The sequence below is a fragment of the Galeopterus variegatus genome, unplaced genomic scaffold (genome assembly GCF_000696425.1).
Source record: "Galeopterus variegatus unplaced genomic scaffold, G_variegatus-3.0.2 Scaffold1368, whole genome shotgun sequence".
Classification (NCBI taxonomy): Eukaryota; Metazoa; Chordata; class Mammalia; order Dermoptera; family Cynocephalidae; genus Galeopterus; species Galeopterus variegatus.
The window spans coordinates 337,575-364,792 of record NW_007727479.1 but is presented as its reverse complement, the minus strand read 5'-3'; the positions used below and the strand labels follow the sequence as shown (position 1 = coordinate 364,792).

Here is a 27,218-nt window from a genome sequence, read left to right as displayed (position 1 = left end):
ATGATCATGTCATCTACAAACAAATACAGTTTTCTTTCTTCCAGTCTGTATGCCTTTCTTATCTTGTCTCATTGTATTAGTTAGGACTTCCAGTATGATGCTGAAGGCAGTGGTGAGAAGGGACATTCTTACCTTGTTCTTGATCTTAGTGGGAAAGCTTTGAGTTTCACACCATTAAATATGATGTTAGCTGTAGATTTTTTGTAGATGTTCTTTTTCACATAGAGGAAATTCCCCTCTATTTCTAGTTTACTGAGAAGTTTTAAAATCATGTGTGGGTGTTGGGCTTTTTCACATGCTTTTTCTGCATCTATTTATATGATCATGTGATTTTTCTTTCTTAGTCTATTGATGTTTGATTACATTACTTGATTTTCAAATGTTGAAGCACCCTTGCATACCTGGGATAAATCCCACTTGGTTGTGGTGTGTAATTTTTTTATACTTTGTTGGATTGTGTTTGCTAATTTTTTGTTAAAGATTTTTACATCTGTGTTCATGACAGATACTGGTCTGTAGTTTTATTTTCTTTCAATGTCTTTGCTGGATTTTGGTATTAGGGTGATGCTCTGACAGCATTCCCTCTGCTTCTGTCTTCTTAAAGAGATTGTAGAGAATTGGTGTAACTGTTTCCTTTAATGTTTGGTAGAATTCACTGGTGAACCCATCTGGATCTGGTCTTCCTGTTTTGGGTGGTTATTAATTATTAATTCATTTTTTGAAACAGATATAGGCCTACTCAGATTGTCCATTTTTTCTTATGTAAGTTTTTGCATGTTGTGTCTTTTAAGGAATTGGTCCATTTCATCTAAGTTATCAAATTTGTGGGCATAGAGTTGTTCATAGTATTCCTTTATTATCTTTGTTATAGCCATGGAATCTATAGTGATGTATCCTTCTTCATTTCTGATATTAGTAATTTGTGTACTCTCTTTTTTTTAGTTAGCCTGGCAAGATGCTTATTGATTTTATCTTTTTAAAGAACCAGATTTAGGTTTCATTGGTTTTCTGTATTGATTTACTGTTTTCAATTTCATTGATTTCTTTCTGTTGTAATTTTTATTATTTTTCTTCTGCTTTTGGATTTAATGTATTCTTTTTCTAGCTTCCAAAGATGGAAGACTAGATGATTGATTTTGGATCTTTATTTTTTCCTAATATATGCATTGAAAACTAGAAATTTGATGTTTTTGCTTCATCCCACAAATTCTGATAAATTGTGTTTTCATTTTCATTTAGTTCAAAATATTTAAAAATTTCTCTTGTGACCTTTGTGAAGTGCATTGTTTAATCTCCAAGAATTTTGGGATTTTCAAGGTATATTTCTGTGGTTGATTTCTAGTTTAATTCTGTTATGGTTTGAGAGTAGACATTGTATAATTTCTATTCTTTTAAATTTGTTAAGGTGGGTTTTATGGCTCAGAATGTGGCTTATCTTATTGAATATTCCATGTGAGCTTGAGAAGAATGTGTATTCTGATGTTATTGGATGAAGTAGTCTATAAAACGTTCATTATATCTGGTTGATTGATAGTATTGTTGAGTTCAACTATGTACTTGCTGATTTCTGCCTGATGGATCTGTCTGATTCTGATAGAGGGGTGTTGAAATCTCCAACTTGATAGTGGATTCATCTATTTTTCCTTCAGTCCTATTAGTTATTGCCTCTTGATGCTGTGTTGTTAATTGTCTACACATCAAATATTGTTATTTCTTCTTGGATAATTGACCTCTTTATCATTATGTAATGCCCCTCTTATCAGGATAACTTTTTTGTTCTGAAGTGTGCTCTGTCCAAAATTGTCTTAGTCTGTTCAGGCTGTTGTAACAAAAAAATCACAGATTGGGTGTTAGATAAACAACAGAAACTTACTTCTCATTGTTCTGGAGGCTGGGAAGTTCAAGATCAAGGTGCTGGCAGATTCCAAGTCTGGTGAGAACCCAACTGTTGGTTTATAGACAGCCATCTTTTTACTGTCTCGTCACATGGCAGAAGGCTAAGAGAGCTCTCTGGCCTCTTTTATAAGAGCACTGATCTCGTTAATGAGGGTCCTGTCCTCATGACTTTATCACCTCCCAAAGGCACCATGCCCTAATGTTATCACCTTAGGAGTTAGGCTTTCAACATAAAAATTTGGGGGGACACAGATATTCAGTCCATAGCAGAAATTAATATAATAATTTCCGCTTTCTTTTGATTAGTGTTAGTATGTTATATCTTTCTCCATCCATTTACTTTTAATCCTTATGTGTCTTTATATTTAAAGTTGGTTTCTTTTAGACAACATATAGTTAGGTATTATTTTTGATCCACTCTGATAGTCTCTGTCTTCTAATTGGTGCATTTAGACCATTCACATTCAAGTGATTATTGATATAGTTGAATTAATGTCACCGTACTTGTTACTGTTTTCTGTTTGTTTTCCTTCTTTTTGGTTTCTATTTTTGTCTTCTACTTTTTTTCTGCCTTTTGTGATTTTAAATTGAGCAATTTATGATTCCATTTTCTCTCCTTTCTAGCATTTCAGTTATACTTCTTTTTTTAGTGATTGCCCTAGAGTTTGCAATGTATATTTACAACTCATCCAAGTCTACTTTCAAATAACACTATATTGCTGTGTACACACACACACACACACGGACACACACAATTTCTCCCACTTTTGTATGATTGCCATCATTCATTTCACTTATGTATGCATCCATAAGTATGTGTGTGCATATATATAGATTTATAAGATATATACATAAACATACATATTCAAATACATTGATGCTATTATTTTGAACAAATTGTTATCTCTTAGATCACTTAAGAATAAAAAGAAAAGTTTTAATTTTACTTTCACTTATTTCTTCTCTGATGCTCTTCCTTTCTTTATATAGATCTGAGTTTTTGACGTACATCATTTTCGTTATCTCCAAAGAACTTGTTTTAGCATGTTTTGCAAGGCAAGTCTACTGGTAACAAATTCCCTCAATGTTTGTCTGAGAAAGCCTTTATTTCTCCTTCATTTTGGATAAATTCTAGGTTGGTGAGTTTTTTTCTCTCAATACTGTTAAGTATTTTACTCTACATTCTCTTACTTGCATGGTTTCTGAGGAGAAGTCAGATGTAATTATTATTTTTGTTCCTCTATATGTAAGATGTTTATTTCCTTTGGCATTTTTCAGGTTTTTTACTTTACCTTTAATTTTTTGTAGTTTGAAAATGATATTTCTAGGTGTAGTTTTTCTGGCCATTATCCTGTTTCATGTTCTCTGAGTTTCCTGGATCTGTGATTTGGTATCTGACATTAATTTGGGGAAATTCTCATTCATTATTGTTTCAAATACTTCTTTTGTTCCTTTTTCTCTTCTCTTTTTAGTATTGCTGCATGAACAAAAGCACGATGTACATATTTGCCAAGTAGTGTATACTTGGCAGATGGTCGGAAATAAGACCAAACAAGGTAGATTGGGGCTGATTGAATAGGTCTTTAAGAGGTTGGACTGTTTTGGCTTTGTCTCATATGTAGGAGCTTTTGAGAGAGATTGAGAAGTAAATTAAGAATTTTGAATATTAATCTTGCAGTACTTTGTGGGGTGGACCAGAGAAAGCAAATACTGGAAGCAGGGATAACAAAAAGCTCTAATAATGGTCTACTTATGAGGTGATAAGAGCTAGACTTGTTGAAGTGAGTAGGAATGAAGAGAATGCAATATATTTTAAAGGAAGAGTATTTGGTGTTTATATACAGAAAGTTGAGAGAGAAAACAGCTTTTGAGGTAATAAGTGTGGATGAATGGTGGCATAATGCTGATATCAATACCAGAAGCTGGAAAGTCAGGAGGTTGAAATAGATTGAAAGAAAGGGTGATGAATTTGATTTAAGATAATTTGAATATAGAATGATAGTAGAATTGTTTGTTGGACAATTGCAGATATGGGACTAGAAGATGAGAATGAGATTTTTTTGGGAATGTGCTGATTTGACTGATTACCTGAAAATTTTTTTGTAATTTATTAAACAATAATTTAATAATGAAATGTTCAAAGTACAAGGTGCATGTTGTCCTGTGGGTACTTCAATTATTACTTACCCAGATTTTACCACTATTATTAGCTTGACATATATTATTTGATTCTTTATGTATATGTAAACATATGTGTGTATATCATTCATACTTATTTTTCTTATGCTGTGGAGGCAGATTCAGTGCATACTTTTTAATGCATAGTATAGATACACTTTATTTAGGAAAGTTTAACTTATTCCTGATTTTTATTTTTTATGGAAAACAGCATCACAAAGAATATTAAGTAATTATCTTTGCACATTCAACCAGCAAGTTTTGTAGAATAAATCCTAGAATTGGGCCAAGGGGTAAGCAGATTTATCATTTTGATACAGGTAACTTTTCAAGAAGGTTAGTGTTGATTTTTGTGTGCATGTGTGCAAATTACATGTGTGATTTTTTTTTTAAGAGGAAATATATTATGTGTTTGGGTGCGGTACCTACTGGTAGTGTGCGATAGTGTATTCTAGCTTTATTAGTCACTAAAATTAACATGTAAAAAGGCAGTGAAATTGCAGACATTGTCTTCAAACAGGAGAGATCTTCCTGATATGGGCTAATATAAAAGATCTGTCTTAGTGTGGACAGCTACAACCAGACACCATAGAATGGGTGGCTTAAAGAACAAAAATTTATTTTTCAGAGTTCTAGAGGCTGTGAAGTCCAAGATCAGGGTGCTAGCAGATTCAGTGTCTTGTGAGGACCAGCTTTCTGGTTTGCAGATGGCTGTGCTCCTTGTATCCTCACATGGTAGAGAGAGCAAGCTCTAGTCTCCTTCTCTTCTTATAAGGATACTAATCTCATCATGGGGGCTTTACCCTGAAATCCTCATCTAAATCTAATTACCTCCCAAAGGTCCTACTTCTGATACTATCACATCGAGGATTAGGAATTTAACATATAAATTTTGGGCGGGAGGGAGAGAACAACATTTACTACATAGCAAGGGCTATACACATATGTTTACATAGGAACTAGAATTGGAGATGAGGTTGTGACAGAGAAAGGGATATTTTGAAATTGATGAAGTACTGAAAAGTACTTCTAGTAGATTTCAGTACCAAAAGGGAAGGAGAAATATAATATTAACTTTATTTTCCAAAAATATCCAAGTCTTAATGAATTTTGTTTCCATAGGGACGTAACTCCAATTTTTAAAGTGGAAATCAGTGGGAAAATTTACTGTCTACTTAACTGGAATAAAAAAGAAAAAAATAGTTGTTTTTAGCTCTGAAATCTTTCTTTTACTAGTAGTGGTATTAAAGGATAGTTCTTGATTTTTCTAATGTAGTTTAGGCTTTCAGCTAAATAAAATTGAAGTACTGTAATACTTTTTGTTGGTATTATTGCAAAGTAGACACAGGTTTATTGTATGTTTCTATTTCTTAAAAATTAATTTGTATCAAACAGCAGAATCAAAATTACATGTCAGTTTTATGTTTCAGTTCATTAATTCTGTGGCAAATGTATATTTTTGACAGGATAATTTTGTGGTAGCTGCTACAAATAATGCACTGTGTATTTACAAAGGTTAAATCCTAGTGCATGCTTAACATAAGAGTAAGGAGTAAAGTGTCCTTGAAGGACTTTTTCTCCTTCTATTAAAATATAATTTCACAAGAAACCAACCTCAATTTTAGTTTAAAGGCTTTCTTATGTAATATGCAGACATCACTAATTTATCAAGATGCTATATTTCAAGCACGACTGAATAATTTAATGATTGGTTTGCACAGGCCCCAAATCTTTTCTTGTAGTAAGAAAAAGTAATTCTTGATAACCCATGATTAAGGGAAAAGGCTATTAGGAAAAAAATATGTGTAATGGTCTGGGGAAAGATTAATGAAATTAAAGGAGACAGAACTATTTTAATTAAAAATTTTGTTCTTAATTATTTTCAGTAAGAACACTTTTTCATCGTTTTTTACTTCTAGACACAATGCACGTTTAGTTACTTTCAAAATACTGGGTAAGGGCTTTTGGGGATAGGTGAGGTAATTTAGTTTCCTGTTCTTTAGCACAGTGTATAACATACAGAAGGTGATCAATATTTATGTGTTCTCATGTGAGTCTGCAGCCTGAGTACAGTTTTACCTTGTGTCAAATGAAAGACTCTTAGTAGCATTAATCACAGTCATAGTTACTTGCTGAAGGTCAACTTTGTGAAGGCTATGATTCTTCCCAGCCATTTTACCAAATTCTAAATGGCTTTTCCCCTGATTTGGGAGTGTGAATTTTGTACCAAGATCCACTCTTGAAATTTACCACAATAGCTTCAGGAAACATGACTCTGTGGTTTATGATTCTAGGAGTAACTAAACTGGAAAAGTTTATACTTCTAGTGTAGTTAGGTTAATTCTTAAAGATGGTGACCTTGATAGTCATAGAATCATTGTGTGGAAGTAAAGAAAAAATTATAAGGTATGATTCAACTTTATATTTGCATTTTGTTTTATGAACAATTGAAAATCCAAAAACTGGGCTTTGTTATAAAAATGATAAGGAGAATAATAAATGATAAATATTAGTAACAACAAAAAAAGCTTAAGTTCACTGATTACTAATTAAATGTATTTCTCTGTGCAGGTATAATTTGGCCTCCCGAGATTCTACCTTAGCAAGAAAGAAGTGGGAAATACTCTTGTAAGGAAAACTAAAACACCAGGAAAGCCAGAACTTATTTTTACATGGTTGTCAGCTCACTTACCAGTATGGACACTTTTCCCAACATTTTTCCTCCTGGTGGAGACAGTGTGCTGACAAGTTCTCAATCTGAGTTTCAAAAAATGTTAATTGATGAAAGGTTACGATGTGAACGTCATAAAAAGAATTATCAGACTCTGAAAGCTGAACACACAAGGTAAATTACTTAAGTTTAGAGATGGGGGCTTGGTTACGTAAAAATATATTGGAACTATCTTTGCTGAATGTTTGCTCTGGAACATGCTGTATAACTTTGTTATTTTGCAATATATACCTTTAAAACTTTTAAAATATAGTAGATTTTTTGCTTTAAAATTATTTTGTTCAAAACTAAGTATGATGTCAAGTGGGTTATGAATTTATAAAAGTCTTATTTTGGAAGTAGCAAGATGTGTAAGATTAAATGTATACAGGTGACTAAATGCGTCTTTTCCCCTTGAAGTAAAATTGCATTCAGAAGCTACAGTGTTAATAATAAAACGAAACTCTGTAAAGAAAAGATGTTTATGAATCTATGATATTGGTTTTGTTTTTCTGTGGTGTTAGTTGACTTTACATAAAGTAATGCAATTAGAAAGAACTTAAAATTGAATTCTTCTTTTTTAAAAAATCAGGTTGCAGGATGAGTGCATAAAGTTACAAAATGAACTCAAGCACCTGTTAAATGAAAAGCAAACTCAACAGGAAAAATTTCAGCTGATGTTTGAAGAGCTAAGAGGAGAATTATTAGAGAAAACTGAAGTCTTAGAAAAAATGATGATGCAGGTGAGAGTTAGTATAAAAGTAGTCAGATGTTTAGTGGAAGTAAGTAGTTCGGTGAACTTGGTAAATTCTCTATATCCTTAGTGATTGTTTTGCTGTATCTCTAAGTGGTATAATTTGGTCTTCCTTCATATATTCTAGAATATTAGCTGCCAGGTAGGGTAGTCATGATATTGTTATTTTGTGTAAATTGTGTATATTACCTATTGTGATTTAAATAATATTTCACCATTCAGAATAATTAGAGGAAAGTCCAGTTTGAATTGATGAAAATTCAGAATTAAATAATATTTTTTAAAAGATTTACTAATTTTTGTAATCTAAGAAAGCTAATAGTTATTTTTCAGAAGGTTCTTAAAAGAGACTGTAAAAACAATATGTATACAACTTATGTGCACGTTGTAAGGTAAATGGGTTTCTGAAGCAAAAGACAAGTGGTACTAAAGTACTGAACTATTTCTTTAGATATTTTTCACACTATTCATTTTTTGCCTGAAAAGTAGAGCAAAGATAAGTTTCAACTCCAGTCAGATTTACTATAAAATTCAATTTAATACGTATTAATGAATGATATTATTCTATACTCATTTAATCTCTGAATAGCACTAACTGTGTATTTCTGCCTAAGAATGTGCTTGGTTTAAATAATAAGGTATTAGTACTGGAGTCATACTTTCATAGAGTAGAAAGACATCTTTCAGATTATCTAGTTTGGCATGTCAACCAGTTTATAGTTTTCCTTTGACAGCAGCCTTGGAAATTTGTTATTCAGTATCTTGAAATCTTCCATTGTTGGGAATACCACTAAACTTGGGTTGGAGCCTCCAATATGCTCACTGTTTCATTCCTAGGTTTATTTGGGACATTTAAATAAAACCTCAGAAATGTGAGTTGAAGAGAGAAGTGTAATTTAAGCCTATGCAATCAGTGGATTAATTTGTTTTGCAAAAATTGAGGGGCCTATATGAATGGAAGCTGTAAATGCTGAACCCGAGGTATATGAGATATTTTTCAGGCATTGCAAATTTAATTATTCTGTCTCTTGCTAATAATGTCTAAACATTTTATTTGTACCAAGCACATACAGAAAGTGAGCTTAAGGAGGCCAAAGAGGCTTAATATCAGATTAAAATAGACTTCAAGGCAGAATATTACTAAAGATAAGGACATTTTATAATGAAACAAGGGCGAGTTCATCAAGAAGATGATGACCTTTAACAAGTAACTATGTCTCTATGCCTTTCTTTTCCCATGTGGTAAAGGGGATAAAAGTTTCTATCTAACAGAGGTTGTTGTGAGGCTAATAACATACATTTTTGCTACAGTGCCTGGCACAAAGTAGATACTATGATGACATTTTCATTCCGTTTGAATGCAGGCTCCTTGAGGGCAGGAACTTTTTTTTTTTTTTTTTTTCCTTTTTGTCTTTTTTTACTGATCGGCAACGGGATCGCAACCCTCAGTGTTGCGCCCACACCGCGCTCAGCCAGTGAGTGGGAACCGGTCTCCACATGGAATCCGAAACCTCGGCAGGAGCACCGCCGCGCTCCCAAGCGCGCACTCTCCAGTGTGCCACCGGGCCGGCCCCGAGGGCAGGAACTTTTTTTCAGTGTGTCTTCAGTGTTTAGGACAATGCCTAGCAAATATATATTTTTCGAATGAATGACATGAATAAATGAATGAATTGGGATTGTTGTTCTGTTTATATACAATATAATATTGCATTTCCTGTCTCATACATTCTATGACACTATATGACTATATGACACTATAGCCTCAGTGTCTTAGACTTGATAATCATGTAGTCTTCCCTTCATATCTGTTATGGGTTGATATCACCCAAAGGATATGTTGAAGTCCTGACCCCTAGTACCTCAGAATGTGATGTTATTTAGAAATAGGGTCATTACAGATAGAATTAATTAAGTTGATGAGGTCATACTGGGGTATTGTGGGCCTTTAACCCAATATGGTTAGTGTCCTTATAAGAAGAGAAGGGAGACAAACAATTTGGACTGGGGGGAATGTTATGTAATGATGGACATGTAATTTGAATGCTGTAGCTGCGAGCCAGCAAACCACCAGAAACTAGGAAGAGGCAAAGAAGGATTCTTCCCTGTAGGTTTCAGAAGGAACATGGCCTTGCCAACGGCTTGATTTCAGACTTCTAGCTTCCAGAGCTGTGAGACGATAAATTTCTGTTGTCTTAAGCCACCCAATTTGTGGTATTTTGTTATGGCAGCTTAGGAAACTAACACACTATCCAAAGTGGAATTCCTTTTTAGAACATCTAAAAAGGACTTTTCATTTTCTGCTTCAGCACCTTTATTACTAGAGAACCTAGTGAACTTTTTAAAGTGATTCAGTTCCATTTATGGATTGGAGTATGTTAAACATTTTCTCCCATATTGAAATGAAACCATTATCCCTGTAGCTTTGCTGTGGGTTCTTAGACTCTTCCTTAGATCTATACAAGATGACTTTGGCAGTTCCTCCGTGTGATAACCTCTCAAATGTTTGCTGACAAATATATCTATTAAGTTTCTGTTTTTCAAAATAAACATTTGGTTTCTGTGTGATATTTATCTGGCAAAAATAAGTTAAAGAAACATCACAAATATTATATACACACATAGGAGCAATTTAGCTATTAGCTTTAATTGATGTTTGTAATTTGTTCAAATTGTAAGTTAAGAAAAGTAGATTCAACAAAGTAAAATCAGTAAGAAATATTTCAGTGAAGTCTGTGAAAGATGATTATTTTAAAAATACACATGTATTGTCTACCTACAAAAATGCCTTTTTCTAAGATTTAATATCACCACTTTGGCTTTTATAGAAAAAAGATATACAAGACATTCATTTAAAGAACATTTCTGCATTAGTAGTGTTAAGAATGATAATAGTACCTAGCTCCTAAGGTGATTGTAAGGAGGAAATGAGACAGTGCATAGGAAGTGTTAGTACAGTGCTTTGATGCAGTAAGTGATCAGTACATGTTAGCTATTATTACTATGTACCATGTTACCAAGACTTTTTCTTAAAATGTGGAGTCATTTTGTATATTTCTGATAAAACTGAAAAAACACAAAAACTTTGCTAAGAATGTATATGCTCTTTTTGTGCCAGGAAATGAAAACAATATAGCCCAGTATGTTTCCCATTTTATTTTGGCTTCTAGAAAGCTCAGATCTAAATGTATTAACTCAGTTTCATTCATTAACTTATTAAGAATTTTTGGCACAGCAATATTTGCCCTCTTAAATTAAAAAATTCTTTGAAAAAGATTGGCCTATTTTATATTATTAATATGGCAAGTATCAGAGTGTTAAAGTTTTTTTAAAATAGATTTTAATATAGGTAATGACACCTAGACTGTTGTATGATAAAGCATTATTTAAGTTTCTTTCGAGACAAATCGTGGCAATATTCCATTAGAAGTCTAAGACACAGAATGATTTCTCCTCAGATGGGATGGGGAAATCCTCTGTGTCTTTGGTTTCTGTGTGCTTTGGTGGGATCAGGGAGGGGTAAGGGGGAGTGAGATTTTATTATGTGTTTGCTTGTTTTTAATAAGATTCCTAGGGGATAAAGAAAAAAAATCTTAGAGACTCTTTGTCAGGGACCTCATAGATCAGAGGAAGCCACCCTTGTTTGTTGTTGTTAGGTGGCCCAGACCAAAGATGAGATGTACATCCTTACAGAATTGTATAGGATTTAAAGCACTGTTGTTTCTAAGAGGTATCTGTGATATAATTGAACAAATAACATTAGGAGCTGCATGGATATTGTGCAGCTGTTTCACTGTACAGAGTAGTGCGCATAGGTCAGCCTGTTTCTCTTTGTTTTGCCATGTGCCTTCTGCAGGTTGTCAGCAAATTTTCAGGAGATCATTTCACCTTGACAAGATGGAGCCTGTGCCTGACAATAAGCTCCCTCAAACCTTTTGTTTGTTTTAATATGTGTATTTTTAAATCTGTAAAACAGGTATAACAGTTATAAAAATCAGAAACAATAAATGTAAGGCACCAAAGCACAAGTCTCAATATAATTGATAAAATACAATTCTTACCCTTTTAGGAGCTCATGATTAGTGAAGAGGGGCAGACTATTTAAAAATTAATGAATGGGAGCAAGGAAGGATTCTGAGATATCTCTTTAAGTCTCTTAAGCTTTTCATATTTAGTAAAACCTCAGTAATCAATGTATTCAAAATATGTTGTAGTTAATTTAGTTTGGTGTTTAGCTAGAGTTAACAAGATAATCCTTTGTGTATTTTTTTTTTTCTGACCGGTGAGGGGATCGCAACCCTCAGCACAGTGTTGTCTGCACCACGCTCAGACAGTGAGCACACCGGCCATCCCTACATAGGATCTGAACCCGCGTCCTTGGCACTACCAGCGCCACACTCTCCCAAGTGAGCCATGGGGCCGGCCCTCCTTTGTGTTTAAATCTACATTTCATTGTTCTAAATAGTGAAACCTGTAGCATTAGTTACTTGTTAACAGCATATGAACCAAATTGAATCCTTTTTTCTTTTACTTTTTTTAAATTGATGAGTAAAAATTATATGAGAGGACTTCAAAGTTTGTGGAAAAAATGGAATTAAAAGATAAAAATAAAAAATATAAACTTTATTTCTCAACATAAGATCCATCAAGTTTAAGACACTTTGTAAGTGATGATACCAACCATTTGGTCCTTCCCTAGAGTACTGAGAGTCCTGGGAATTTAACAATGTCAATGCAGTCTTTTTTACATTTTTAACTGAAGAAAAATGGATGCCCTATAAAGATTGTTTAAGATTAGTGTTAAAAGAAAAACTTTAGACAAGTTAAATTTAACAGAGTTTAACTGAGCAAAGAATGATTTGCGAATCAGGCAGACACCAGAACCAGAATAGGTTCAGAGCGATTCTGGGGCTGCCGTGTGGTTGGCTAAAATTTAAGACAAAAAAAGGGCAGTGGCGTACAGAAAATGGAAGTGAGATACAGAATGGTTGCCTACCTGTAGTTGGCTGAGACAAGAATAGGTTAGTCTGTTTGCACACCATGTTAGTTTACAAGAGTAGATTATAATCTGTTTACACATCAAGTTAGATTACAATTCCTATGTCTGAAGAAACCTTTAGGCCAAACTTGACATTAGGAAACAAAAAGAAGTCAGAAGGAGCCAAATCAGGACTGGAAGGTGGATGTCTACTAATTTCCCATTGAAATTCTCATAAAATTGCCTTTGATGAGAGGAATGAGAAGGAGCATTGTTGTGATGGAGAAGGACTCTCTGGTGATGCTTTCCCAGGCATTTTTCTGCTAAAACTGTGGCTAACTTTCTCAAAACACTTTCATAATAAGAAGGTGTTATGAAGTTTGGCCCCCCAGAAAGTCAACAAGGAAAATGCCTTGAGCAGCCCAAAAAACTGTTGCATCGCTTTTGCTCTAGACCAGTCCACTTTTGCTTTGATGGGACCACTCTGATCTCTTGATAGCCATAGCTTTGATTGTGCTTTGTCTTCAGGATTGTACTGATAAGGCCATGTTAAAATTCTTCAAAGAAACGTTTTGGGATTTTGACCTCACATGAAAGCTCTGCTCTTGTCTGCAGCTCACCTGGGCGCAACAGTTCTGGCACCCATCAAGTGGAAAATTTGCTCACCTTAAAGTTTTCAGTCAGAATTGTTTAAGCTGAACCAGTTGAGATGACTGTGGTGTTGGCTATTGTTTCTGTTGTTCATCATTGGTCCTCTTCAATTAGGGCATGAGCAAGATTAATTTTTTTCTTGCAAATTGATGTGGATGGTCTGCCACTGTAGGTTTTATCTTTAACATTGTCTCCTCTCTTCTTAGAATGAGTTATCCATTTGTAAATGGCTGATTTCTTTGGGGCATCATTCCCATAAAATTTTGGAAAGCATTAGTGATTTCAGTGTTCTTCTATCCAAGCTTCACGATAAATTTGATGTTTGTTCTTGCTTCAGTTTTAGCAGAATTCATATTGCTCTGATAGGGACTCTTTTCGAACTGATAGGGGCTCTTTTTGAACTGATGTCTTAACCTTCTTAGTGCCTCAAACTAGATTCTGCTGAGACATGTTATAACAAATTAGTATGAGGTTATTTTGGTGCAGAAATATTTGTCAATCCATGTGTAGTTTTTTCATAATATGCATTTTCCATGAACTTCTGAAGACCCCTCGTATATATTTATGGTATATAATGTGATTTTTTAATATATGTATACATTATGGGATGGCTAAATCAGACTAATTTATATATGCATAACCTCATACTTATTTATTTTGGTAGTCCAAATTGAATTCTTCTTTGATAAAGAAAAGATCTTACATGTACACAGAATTAACATTTGTAGGATATAAAAATAAAGATATAGAGCATGCAGGTAGTTGTAATGCATCTTTAACCCAGAGGACATTCTTTATTAATAGTAATAAAAATTCAGTTATATGAGCTTAATGTGATAATTAAAGATTAGTTAGTGTATCTATATTATTCATAGTCCTGATGATTTAAATACTTGATTCTATAGTCAAAGTATGCATGCACATTGTTCTTTACTGATTTTTTTTTTAATTTGCAGATTTTTCTTATGACTTACAGGGACAATGATTTATTCTTTCAGTATTAGACACTCAGTGCATGTTTATTTAAATGTTCTTTAAGAAAATATAGTGTATATTTCTGTCATTTGTTCTACCTATCTCTGCCTTTTAATTGGAGTGTTTAGGCTTTTTGTACTTTCTGTGATTATTAATATAATTAGATTTAAATCTGTAATCTTGCTATTTGTTTTCTATTTGTTCCATATGTTTTGTTTTCCTTTTCAGTTTTTTCCTTAATATTTTTAAATTTTTTTTGTCTCCAGTTTTTCTACTTTGTTGGCTTATTAGCTTTAATTCTTTGTGTTATTTAAAATGTTGCTTTAGGCTTTATAGCATATATCTTTCACTTTGGGGTTTATAGACTATAAGTTCTCTCTGCCTGCCCCAGCCATAAACCCCTCACTAGATTGTTATTATTTTTGTTTAAAATGTCCATTATCTTTTAAATAGATTTAAATAATAAAAAAAACCATATTTACCTGTGTAGCTACCAATTTCATTGTTTTTCATTCTTTTGTGTATATCCGTATTTCCACTGGATTATCTTGCATCAGATCATATTATTTCAATCCTAAATAATTTAGTATATATCTCTATTACATACCAAGGCAAGCACTCTTTTAAAAGCATAACCACAATACCTTTACTTCAAATACTTATTTCTTAATGCATTTTAATAACCTATCTTTGTTCAGATTTCCTTAATTTTCCTGGTTTTGCATGCTTGTTCATTTATTTTTTAAGTTGGCTTATTTGAAACAGGATCCAAATAAGCTTTATCTGTTTCAGGTAATCTCTTTTAATTACATCTCTTCTTAGCTTTAACTATTGATATTATCACCCATACTTGACACCATAAACCAGATTATGACATGAGCTTTCTATCTGGTTTCTCTAGCCCCGTTAACTACCTCTGCTTCCTATAGCTGCCACTTCTCTCCCACCAAACCTTTTGATTCATCTTGCTTCTTCCTGAAATATAGATATAGTGGTGTTATTCTTAAGCTTAACAAGCTTCAGTGAATAAGCAAGATACATAAAAATGTATATGTCTCTTTTTAATGTAAAATTTAAATGTGGCTCATATGCTTATATATGTAGATTGTTTTAGGAAGTATGCCTAAGAAATTATTAACAATGATTGTTTCTATAGAGGGAGACTGGATGACTGAAGTGAGAAGACATTTTTTCATATTGTATTTTGTTTTGTTTGAATTATTTTATGTAATTGAAATTTATTTAAATTAGTTATTTTATAAATAAAATAGTTTTTTAAAAGTAAATGCTATTGAATAAATTATAAGAGTCTGAACCTGGTATTCAGGAACCTTCCACTCTTTTGCTCCAGTTTCTTTCTCTTGCATTCCCAGACAGGCTGTAGCTCTCCTAGGTGGCATTTGGAAATGTGTCAGCATGGCCTTGATTGTCACAGTGTCTAGAGGTACCTCCAAGCATTGAGGCACAAGGACCCAGGGTTCTAAATTCCCTATAGTGCTTAGTGTAGTCCTATCCAAAATGCCTTTAACTTCTTTGAGAATCACTCTTCTCCAATGCAGTCCCTGCCACCATAGGCAAATTAAAATTTTATCTGTTTTCAGGTTTGAGTTCTACCTAAGCTTTAGCCTTCCCATTTCTTTGATGTGTTATTTTTTCTCTCCTAAATATCTTTTCTCTTTGTCTTCACCTGTCTGGTAAGCCTATATTGCCTACTTTTATAGTTACTTCTGTGTATGAGTTATTTTTCATACCAAAGATTGAAATTCTTATGGGAAGATGCATGCTTCATGAGAGTCTCTGTGATCTTTAGAAAGTTATTTAGACTGTGTGTGTGCTACGTTGCAAGATTGTTGTGGGGATTAAATAACTTAATGCATGTAAGGTATGTATGTAGATCATAGCATGTTGTACAATGCTTTATATAAAGTAGGCTTTCATTCAGTAAAATATTTTGAACAAAATATTTGTAATATTGATGAGTAAATGAATTAAATGATTATTATTCTCATTTTTATAGAGTTCAAATAAATACAAACTGTAGATATTTTGCAACCAGTGTTTGTTTATTCATTCATTCATTCATTTATTCATTCATGAAGTAATACTTGAGTGGTTCCTGTGTGCCAGGCAGTGGTGGGAAGTGTTGGGAATAAAAGGTCAATAAAGACTGTGTCTGCTTATATGGAGCTTACACAAATATTTCATTACTTATTGAAATATGAGTTCTTGAGAAAGTATGACAGTGAGAAGCCCAAATTAGTTTTTTTTTTTTTTTTTTTTTTTTTTTTTTTTTTTTTTCCATGTCCAGCAACAGATCGCAACCCTCAGTGTTGCCCCCGTACCGGACCGGCAACGGGATTGCAACCCTTGGTGTCGCTCCCGCGCCTCGCTCAGCCAGTGAGTGGGAACCGGTCTGTTTGTGGGATCCGAACCCTCGGGCGGGAGCGCCGCCGCGCTTCCCAAGCGGCGCACTTATCCAGTGCGCCACCGGGCCGGCCCCCAAATTAGTTTTGATGGTCAGAATAAAAATCAGAATAAAAATCCAATTGAAAATGTCTGACGAATTCTCTTTGGTATACAAAATTATTCCACTTTTATTTTGGTTGCTTAAGAAAATAACTAGGCTATCAGCAATTGTATCCAACATGAATGCCTAAGCTGCCAACATAGTTATTCCTAACAATAACAATAATAGTCAGTGACTTGTCTTTACCTTGTATTAATGGAATTTTTGACATCTCTGAGAGCCTGAAATTGAGATTCTTAAAGTATTGTTTCAAATGATGATTCTGTTTATATAGTGATTACTGTAAAATTAGCTCTATTGTGAAAACCTTTATGAATTGAATTTCCATTGTTATATTTAGAAGAGAGGCTTTGACATTTGGAAAATTCTTGTTTTTAATAGTTGTGATTTCGTATTTCAAATTGTTTATATTTTTCTACATATTAGGCATTAACTCCACAAAAATTGGAATTGTTAAGAGCCCAAATACAACAAGAATTAGAAACTCCAATGAGAGAGCGTTTTCGGAATCTAGATGAAGTAAGTAATTTACTATGCATTTATATTCATGTGATTTATCTTCATTTATCCTCACAAAAGTCTTGGTGGAAAGCATCATTTCCCTACTCAAAAACCCTGCAATAGCTCCCCTTTTTACTCAGAGTCCTTACAGTAGCCTCTAAGGCTTCACAGGATTGTACTCCATTACCTCTCTGTCCTGTCTCCTCCATCCACACTGGCTTCCTGGTATTTCTTTGATGCTCCAGAAATAGAGCAGTTCATGAGCCTTTGCTTTAGTGTTACTTCTGCCTTGAATTCTTTCCTTCCAGATAGTTCTTGGCTACTTCTTCATCTCTTCTAAGTCTTTGCTAAAATGTCACTTTCTCAATGAGGCCTACCTTGTTTGTCCCTCATAACCCCATTTAATATTGCAACCTGCCTTTCACATCACTATTTAGATCTTTTGATCCCCCCACCCTGTTCTATTTTTTATTTTTTCTCTAGTACATATTATCTTCTAATGTGCTGTATAATTTACTTATGTATTCTGCTTATTTTCTGTTTGCCACCTCTAGAATGGAAGTTGCGTGAGAGGAGGAACCTTTATTTGTTTTGTTTACTGGTATATTTCAAATAGAACAGTTCATGGCATACAGTAGGTGCTCAATTTAATATTTGTTAAATGAAAGAATGAATTTCTTGTAACTTTAGACAAGTAAAAATTTATTATAGTTTTACTTCAGATTGAGACTAGTTTCCTTTCATGAAATGGACTAAATGTTTAATAGAGGGGACTGGAAAAGACTGCAGATATTAAGTATATTAGGTACTATGCCATACATTTTATATGTTACCTTATTTAACAAATACACTGGGCCTTATACATACAGATGATTATTGTCCCCTTCAAAATGGACCCCTTTAGTCTTGTAATGCTGCCATTGTACAAAACAACTGTGGAGTCATTTTTTATAACAGCTTACTGGCTTGATATTATGACCTTTTAAATACACTTGTAGAGGCAAAGCATTATGGTTTGGGAGTAGATTTAATTTTGGAAATAAAATCACTAAGACCCAAGGTAGGTGATCAAGTTAAGTAAAAGCGTTTTGTTTTTGTTTTTTTAAAATTAAAACAAATAAAATAATTAAGCCTATTTTCTTGGCTTGTAAACTGGCTTAGAAGTCTTTCAACTAAAGATTTACAGTAAGCTGAGTATTTTCTTTTCTTTTTTTGAGCTGAGTATTTTAGGAGATATGCTTTCCTCATTACCTAATTTCCTGATGTGTGTTGAAATAGTGTCTCCTGCATCTTTTTGCTCTATTGCCTAAGTTTCTTGTTGAGTATTCAGTATGCTAGCAGCTTTCATAGAGTGTTAAGAAGCAGGATTAGAGCACCCCAGAGAATTGTACAGGTTCCTGGATAGTCAGGAGAGATGGTGCTACATGTATGCTTCAGGCTGGTGTGTTGAGTTTAACTGTCTTGAAATATTTGATTGAACCTTAAGTTAATGTACTAAATATTCAAATAACTTTTTATTAATTTTGAATTCATCTTGTCTGACATTTGGGAGGTAGTTTATACTTTATTATAGTTTTTTTTTAATCTAGCTATATTTTTATCTAGCTGCATTCTTTATTTTTTCTTTTTAAAAAATTTTAACATTTACTTGTACATTTTTGTGGAGTACACTGTATTGTTTTTAATACACGCATATACTGTACAGTGATTCACTTAGTGTAGATAGCATAGTTTTGTACCCGTGAGTCCACCACTTCTCCCCCCAACTCCGTGCCACATTCTTAAATATTACTTTATTAAGCCCAGAGGTCAAAACTTTTGTCCTGCTATACATTTTTATTATAATGAGAATCTGTGAAGAAATAAGGATAAATGAATGGTAATTTGCTTTATTGGTACCTTCTCAGGAATGTACCAGTTCTGTATGTAAGATACTTGCATGAGGACTTTTCCAAGGTTCATTTGTATTTACGTTAAATTTATGTTTTATTTTTAGAATGACTCTCAGTATAATGTAGTTTAAAATCATATTTGCAGAAGTGATTTTTGGAGTGAGTGAAAATTTCATTTATAAATTTTTGATAAATTGCAACCTCTTTTAAATTTAGGAAGTGGAAAAGTATAGAGCTGAGTATAATAAGCTTCGCTATGAACATACATTTCTCAAATCAGAATTTGAACACCAGAAAGAAAAATTCACACGTATTTTAGAAGAAGAAAAAATAAAATATGAATCAGAGGTGAGTGGCTATACTAGTTTATTACTTATTGTTCTTTTCAATAAAATTTTTATGATGATATATTTTTGTACATCTCAAATTAGAGGTGATTGCATAATTAAGTTTTATTAATTAATGGTGAAGTGTTTCTCATGATTTTCATCAGCTCTATATCAACATTTTTCTTGTGAATGTTCTGTTTTGATGTTAGATTTTCCTATTCTTTTTCTCATTTATTTTGCCCCAGCCAATGGAGGTAGACAACTTTGGGATTTCCATCACACAAAGTCTTTTGTCTCCCATAGCCACCACGACATACTCCTCTTTGTAAGTATAGTTTGTGTGATTCCTTATTTAGCACTGTCACCTCTTCTTCTTGGAACCACACTGTGCACAGGAGAGCTCTAGCTGTCAGCCCATGCACCTTGTTTTCCATTGATTTAAACAAGGGTTTATACTTTAGGGTATAACCATCATCTTCAAGAAGAATACTTTGTTCTTTCTGATGTCTGCAGCTGCAACAATCTCTCTCTGCTGCCTACAGCATGCACTCCTACTCCATCTCCATTGCTTTTGGCAGCCATTCTACTCATTTTGTGGTTTGTCTCCCAGTTTTGCCAAAAATGGGGTTTCTGTTTTTCATTCCTCATGTTGTTTTTGGATGATTGTTCAGGACAGAAAGAAATAAATATCAATTTTATCTTGTCATATTCATAAAAATAATCTTGGTTTTATAGTTTTGTGATACTGTGTACAAACACATCTGCATTTTATATTTATTGTATTGTCTTTATTTGGAATTAAGAGTTAAAATATACTCACCTTCCTTTACCCATTACTAAATACTTACAGTATTCTAGGCATCTAATAAAAACTAAAATTGTGGACTTATGGGTACAAAACTATGCTGTCTACTGTAAGTGAATCGTTGTGCAGTATAGGCATGTATTGAAACAACACACTATACCCCACAAAAATAAGTATAAATAAAATTGAAAATAATAAATAAGCAAAAAACCCACTGAAATTGTGCTCTTTGGATCAAACTCATTTATTCTTATCACTGAGCAAACTGTTCCATGATTGTTCCACATGTAAGAAGCTATGTGAACTTTGGATCATTGGAGTTAATTAACGATACAGTACCCAGAACACTGTAAGTATTTATAATAGTTTTTTGCAGTTTAAGAGTTCTTTACAGCTTTAATGCTTTATTCACATATTGTCTCATTTTTATTATAATGTCAGTGTGATGGAGCAGGACTGTCATTTTTCTCCATTTTAAATGAGGAAACTTAGGCATAGGATAAATGTATTGTTCCAAGCCTCACAGAAAGTCAGCAGCAAGATTAGCAAAAGTTCTCAGACATCCCAACTCAGGTATCCCAACTCCTAGCCCAGGGTTTTAAGTTTGAAATTACCAGTGATTTGAAATTGCCAGTCTGATTAGGGGTCATCCAACAATTGCAATTTTATCTATACTACATGTAATTATAAAATATTTCAACTCTGTAATTGTGATAGACTTAAAGAAACTACATTTAAAAATTGTCTTGTGGGGCCGGCCCGGTGGTGCACTGGATAGTGCGCCGCTTCGGAAGCGCGGCGGTGCTCCTGCCCGAGGGTTTGGATCCCACATACAGACCGGTTCCCGCTCACTGGCTGAGCGAGGCGCGGGAGCAACACCGAGGGTTGCGATCCCGTTGCCGGTCCCCGGTCCGGTATGGGGGCAACACTGAGGGTTGCGATCCGTGGCCGGACACGGAAAAAGACAAAAGACAAAAAAAAAAAAAAATTGTCTTGTGGAAATAGAAATGATAAAGTTTTCCAGCTTAAAATGAAGATCTAGGATATTGAGGAGTAACTACTGAAGTTCAGTATAGTGATGCTTTATTTTATACTTCACTTTTAAAATCTAATGATGATATTTATCTGGTAATGATTATTTGTATTCTCTAGTTTTTTAGTTTTGTTATTTTTTTAAAGAATGAAACCTGTATCTGAAATCTGATGACTAATCTGTTTTTTATCCATGAAAGACCAAATGATATTCATTAAAACATTTAAGGGGTCAGTAGTGTCATTTATTTTCATAATTGGTATATCTTTTAATACTCTTATGAATCTAAAAATAAACTGCTAGGTAAGAAGCCATAATTAGTAGAGGCTACAAAAGTAAGACTTTCTGATAAGACAGAAGTTCTTTTCCTTCTACTTCTCAATTGATTATGCAGGAGCAATATTACTGAGTAGATAATTGGGGATTTGATTTCATTCCATTACTTATCTTCATACTACAGTTTTTATACACAAAAACAGTAAAACCTGGTAAGGTGGTTGTGGATCATGAAGCAGCAAATATAGTTTCAAATATAGTTTATAAAAACAACAAATATAGTTTCAGAACTTCAGAGTAGAGTCTACTCTTGCCATCTTTCAATTGTATAATTTAAAATAATGTAAAATATATGAATTCATGTTATAAAAATAATTGGATTTTCTTTCATTAATTAAAGACTCATACAATACTTGTGCATTTTCACTTTTACAGATAAAAGTAACTGAATGTTCTTTAGTGTGTTGGCTCTTAGTCAAATGCTTCAGGAAGATTTTTAAAGTTTTTTCTAAGAAGAACTCCAGGAATTCACATTTCCCTCATGATATTTTGTACTAAAAGAATATATGTCATGCTTTCTCAATGCATTTGGCTGTAAGAACATATTAAGTCTGGGACTTGATACAGATGAAATGCTGAGGTTGCATGTACAGTCATTATTCAAAAGTGGGACTATTGTGTTTTTATTGTTATTAGGACTCTAATTTTGAATTATTCTTAAAAGAGTAATAAAGAGCAATACAGAGAGTTTTAAGTACTATACAAGGCCAGAAAAAGAAGATCCAGGTGGGACAATCCCTGGAGTTCACATTGGGTCAGGCAAAATTTATGTTTTCATCAGCCAGAGTGGAAAGACACTCTGCTGCATGGTACATTGAGTAGAAGACACAGAAGGATTTTGCCTCGGTAGTAAGGCCAAAGTAGCCATAGTCTAAAGGCTATTCTGGTTCTGCCTAACAAGTATTAACAGCAAGATTTGAAAGGATCAAATTGTTTCTAAGTGTCTTAACTGCATACCAGAACAAAGATTCAGAAGTATGTAAAGGAAAACAAAGAACCCAGCACTGAAAAAACATAAAATTTAAATTTCTGGCATCCCGTCAAAAATAACTGACCAGCCCAGATAGATTCACTAGTGAATTCTACTAAACATTTAAGGAAGTACAAATTCTCTATAATCTCATTCAGAAGATAAAATTAGAGAGAATACCTCCTACCTCACTCTATGAGGTTAGCATTACCCTCATACCAGACAAAGACATTCCTATGTGGGCAATAATGAGGGCTCTCATCCTCTGACATGGTGTCACTGAAGACATGAGTAGCTGGAGCTTGCACTCTCAACTGCCAGTAATGAGGTATCCTGCCTTTGCCCTGCTTGGGTTGTGTCAGAGGAGATCTAGTGTAGAGAAAGGAGATTCACCACTTCACAGCCTTGTGGTGTCAATGGAAGCCACACCTAGCTCTATGGTGTCAATGGAGGTTACACGGGGTATAGTAACATGTCACTTCTACCCCTTCCATCCAGGGAAGTGTTAGTGGAGTCCTCAAGGGGAGGTGGAACTCCCACCACTGCTCAGCATGGGTGTCACGAGGATCTGCCCCCCCACCTCAGATGTCAACAGAAATAGAGTTGGGAATCTGGACTACTTTGTTCACCTGCCAGTAATGACTTGGCAACACCACCCTTTCCCTGCCATAGTGATATCGTAAAAAGCCAGCTAAAACAGTATATAACATCCAGAGTCTCATAACAAAATTCCCAAAATGTCCAAGTTTCAATTGAAAATTGCTTCTCATGCCAAGAACTAGGAAGATCTGAAACTCAGTGTAAAAGAAATCCATAGATGATGACACAGATGACAGAGATGTTAGAATTATCTGACAAAGTCTTTACACTATCCATGGTAAGAATGCTTTCATGAACAATTACAAACATGTTTGAAACAAATGAAAATAATAGACTCAGCAAAGAGACAGAAAATATAAAGAAGAACAAGTTGGAAATTTTAAAACTGAAAAATACGATGATTGAAGTAAGAAAACCTCAACTGCTGGGCTCAACTGCAGAATGGAAGGGATAGAGGAAAAAAATTAGTGAACTTGAAGATAGAACATTAGAAATCATCCAATCTGAACAAAGTAGAGAAAATAGATTTTTAAAAGAAATCGACAGAGATCCTCAGTGACCTGTGGTATGATGGCAAAAGATCTAAGATTTCTGTTCTTGAAAGGAAAGAAGGGGGCAGGGCTGAAAAGTACTTGAAGAAATAATGGATGAAAATTTCCTAAATTCAGTAAAGGCACAAACACACAAATTCATGAAGCTGAGCAAATCCCAAACAGGATAAATTCAAAGAAATCAATACAAATAGACATCATAGTCAAACATATAAAAACTATAATAAAAAAAAATCGTGAAAGCAGCAGAAGAAATGGTGTCTCTCCTATTAGGGGAAAACAATTAGAAAGCTAGCAGATTTCTCATTAGAAACCCTAGAGGCCAGAAGCAATGGCACAGTGTTCTCAGGTACTGAAAGAAAAGAACCATCAACCCGTGGTCCTATATCCAGCAAATATATCCTTCAGGAATGAAGGGGAAATCAAGACATTCTCAAATGAAGGAAAAGTGGACCTATCCAAAAAAATGTCTAAGAGAAGTTGTTTAAACAGAAAGAAACAATAAAAGGAACCTCAAAATATTAGGAAGGATAAGAGAACATGGTAAGTGAAACTATGGATATACGCAATACACTTTGCCTCACGAGTTTTCTAAATTTTGTTTCGTGGTCAAAGTAAAAATTACAGCACTGTGATATGGTTCTAAATGGGTGTGGAGGAAATATGTAAGATAGTTACATTATAAATGAGAGAGAGCAAAGGGATGCAGAGGGAGTTAAAGTTTCCACACATCACTCAAACTGGTAAAATGAACCCAGTAGAGTATGATAAATTATGTATATATAATTTAATACCTAGAGAAACAACTAAAAGCTGTCCAAAGAGATACGTTCAGATCATTATAGGTAAATTAAAGTGGAATCCTAAAAAATATTCAAGTAACCAACAGGAAGTCAGGAAAAAGAAAACAGAAACTGAAAACAGAGAAGAAACAAAAAAACATGACAGACTTAACATATCAATAGTCATAGTAAATGTAAAGGTCTAAATACACAAAGGACAGATTTGCAAAGTAGATTTAAAAAATGTTCCAACTAGACATAATAATTACTATTTATAATAATGAATATGCTAATAGTATTTGATCATCACATGTATACAGGTGATGGTAGTCAAGGCTGTACCTCTAAAATATGTATAGTCAGTTATGCTTCAATTAAAAAAAATGGCCCAACTATATGATGTCTATGAGAAACTCCAAAGGTACCAATATAGATAGTTTGTAAGTAAGAGATGGGAAATGATATATCATAGAATCGTTAATTAAAAGAAAGCAGGAGTGGCTGTATTAAAAATAGAGTAGCCTTCAGAGCAAAGAAAAATAGCGTGTGTGTGTGTGTAGAAAGAGAGATTATATAATGATAAAAGTCCACCAAGAAAACATAGGAATGTTAAATATAAGTGCCAGAGCTGCAAAGTAATGTTAAGCAAAAACTGATAGAACTAAAAAGAGAAACAGACAAATTCACAGTTATAGTTTGCAACTTCACACCTCTCTCTCAACGATTGATAGAACAATTAGAAAATCAGCAAGGGTATAGAAGGATTCAACACTATCAACCAACAGGATCTAATTAACATTTATAGAACACTTCACTTAACAAGATCACCCACAGAAATTCATTTGAATTGCACACTGAATATATACAAGATAGACTATATCCTGGGCTATAAAATAAAAATCGGTAAACTTATAAAACTTGAAATCACGCAGTGAGTTCTCTGATCACAATAGAATCTAACTAGAAATTAATAACTGAAAAGCAACAGGGAAATCTTCAAACACCTGGAAACAAAATTACACACTTCAAAAAATTTATGAGTCAAAGGAAACTTGAATGAAAAACATGTCAATGAGATTACATTTTAAAAAATAGATTGAATGAAAATGAAAGTACAACATATCAAAATTTTTAGGATATAGCTAAAGCTGTGCTGCAAGGAAAATTTATAGTACTAAATGCGTGCATTAGAATAGAGGAAACATATCAAATCAATAACCTAAGTTCCCACCTGAAGTACCTAGAAAAAGATTATCAAAATAAAACTAAAGCAAGCAGAAGGAAGGGAATAGTAAAGAGTAGAAATTAATAAAATTGAAAACAGAAAACTGATAGAGAAAATCAACAAAACAAAGAGCTGGTTCTTTGAAAAGATTATAGTAAAATTTACAAGCCTCTAGCAAGACTGATAAAAAAGAGAAGATAAAAATGACCTGTTTCAGGAATGAAGCATGGAATATTGCTCATGGGAGCCTTGCAGACATTAAAAGGGTAATAAGAAAATCCTATGAACAACTCTACCCAAATAAATTTGACAATGTAGATGAAATGAATCAATTTCTCAAAAGGCACAAATGATCATAACTCACCCAATATAAAGTAAGTAATTTGAATAGGCCTATAACCATTGGCGTAATTGAATTCACAGTTTAAAAACTCCCCCAAAGAATGGTTTCACTGGAGAAATCTATCAACTACTTAAAAATCAATTGACCACTGAGCTGCCTCAGGAAGTGACCCAGGCTCTCCCAAGCCAGGGCGGTGGGGGCCCTTGGGCCTTGGCCGTGCCCCCTCAACACCCACAGCCAGCCCAGTGGTGACCACTGAGCTGACACAGGAAGTGCCTCAGGCCCTCCCGAGCTGGGGTGGTGGGGGGCCTTGGGCCTTGGCCATGCCCCACTGACATGTGCAACCAGCCCAGCAATGATCACCAAGCTGCAGCAAGAAGGGCCCCAGGCACTCCCAAGCCAGGGCAGTGGGGGGGCCAAGGACCTCGGCCATGCCCCCCTGACATGTGCAACCAGTGCAGTGAAGACTGCCAAGCCATAGCAAGAAGGGCCCTGGGTTCTCGAGCTGGGATGGTGGGGTTGAGGGCTTTTCCCACACCCCCCTGACATCTGCACCCAGCCCGGCAGTGACCAAGCCACAGATGAAAGTCCACCGGTCTCCCCTGTGGGAATGTGGGGGGTGCCACAGGCCTCAGTCCCACCCTTCCTCTCACATCTCATTTCCTTCCCCTTTCTCCTCTCCCCCTCCTTCCCAACTGCTCCGCAACAACATCCTAGAATGTAAAAAATAATATTAATAAAATTAAAAAATATATATATGTAAATATAAGATAGCAAAAGAAATAATAATAATAAAAATAAAAACCAATTAAGACCAATTCTACATAATGTCTTCCAGAAAATAGAAGAAGGATGTTACCATTGGGGGAAACTGGGTCAAGGGTACACAGGATCTCTGTGTTATTCCTTACAATAATTCCTCGTGTTTGACCCTACCGTTATCTGTAAATAGAAAGTTTAATTAAAAAAATAACTAGGGAAAAAAAGACATTTTGTACAGGAGAGCAAAGATAAGAATGACAATAGACTTCTTTTTGGAAATAATACAAGCCAGAAGACAATAGACCAGTACATTTGAAATACTGAAAGAAAAAATAAACCTAAGTGTTTTGATTCCTGAGCCTGTTTTCTTGTCCATTTCTCTGTGCTTCGTCATAAAGGTAATAAAAACAAAGATGGATGGAG

The 27,218-nt window shown here is 34.3% G+C and overlaps 1 protein-coding gene across 2 annotated transcripts in view; it reads left to right on the top strand.

Moving 5' to 3' along the window:
• CEP83 (centrosomal protein 83kDa) overlaps positions 1–27,218 on the top strand; it is a 121,844-nt gene that overhangs the window by 31,908 nt on the left and 62,718 nt on the right. Inside the window, exons 2-5 of one of the 2 annotated variants that reach the window (XM_008576577.1) lie at positions 6,646–6,919; positions 7,377–7,527; positions 17,093–17,185; positions 19,276–19,407. In XM_008576577.1, the coding sequence (XP_008574799.1) occupies positions 6,747–6,919; positions 7,377–7,527; positions 17,093–17,185; positions 19,276–19,407 (549 nt within the window). In that variant the 5' untranslated portion in view covers positions 6,646–6,746. The remainder of the gene's footprint in view (positions 1–6,645; positions 6,920–7,376; positions 7,528–17,092; positions 17,186–19,275; positions 19,408–27,218) is intronic. The other variant, XM_008576578.1, reaches the window with a different exon arrangement.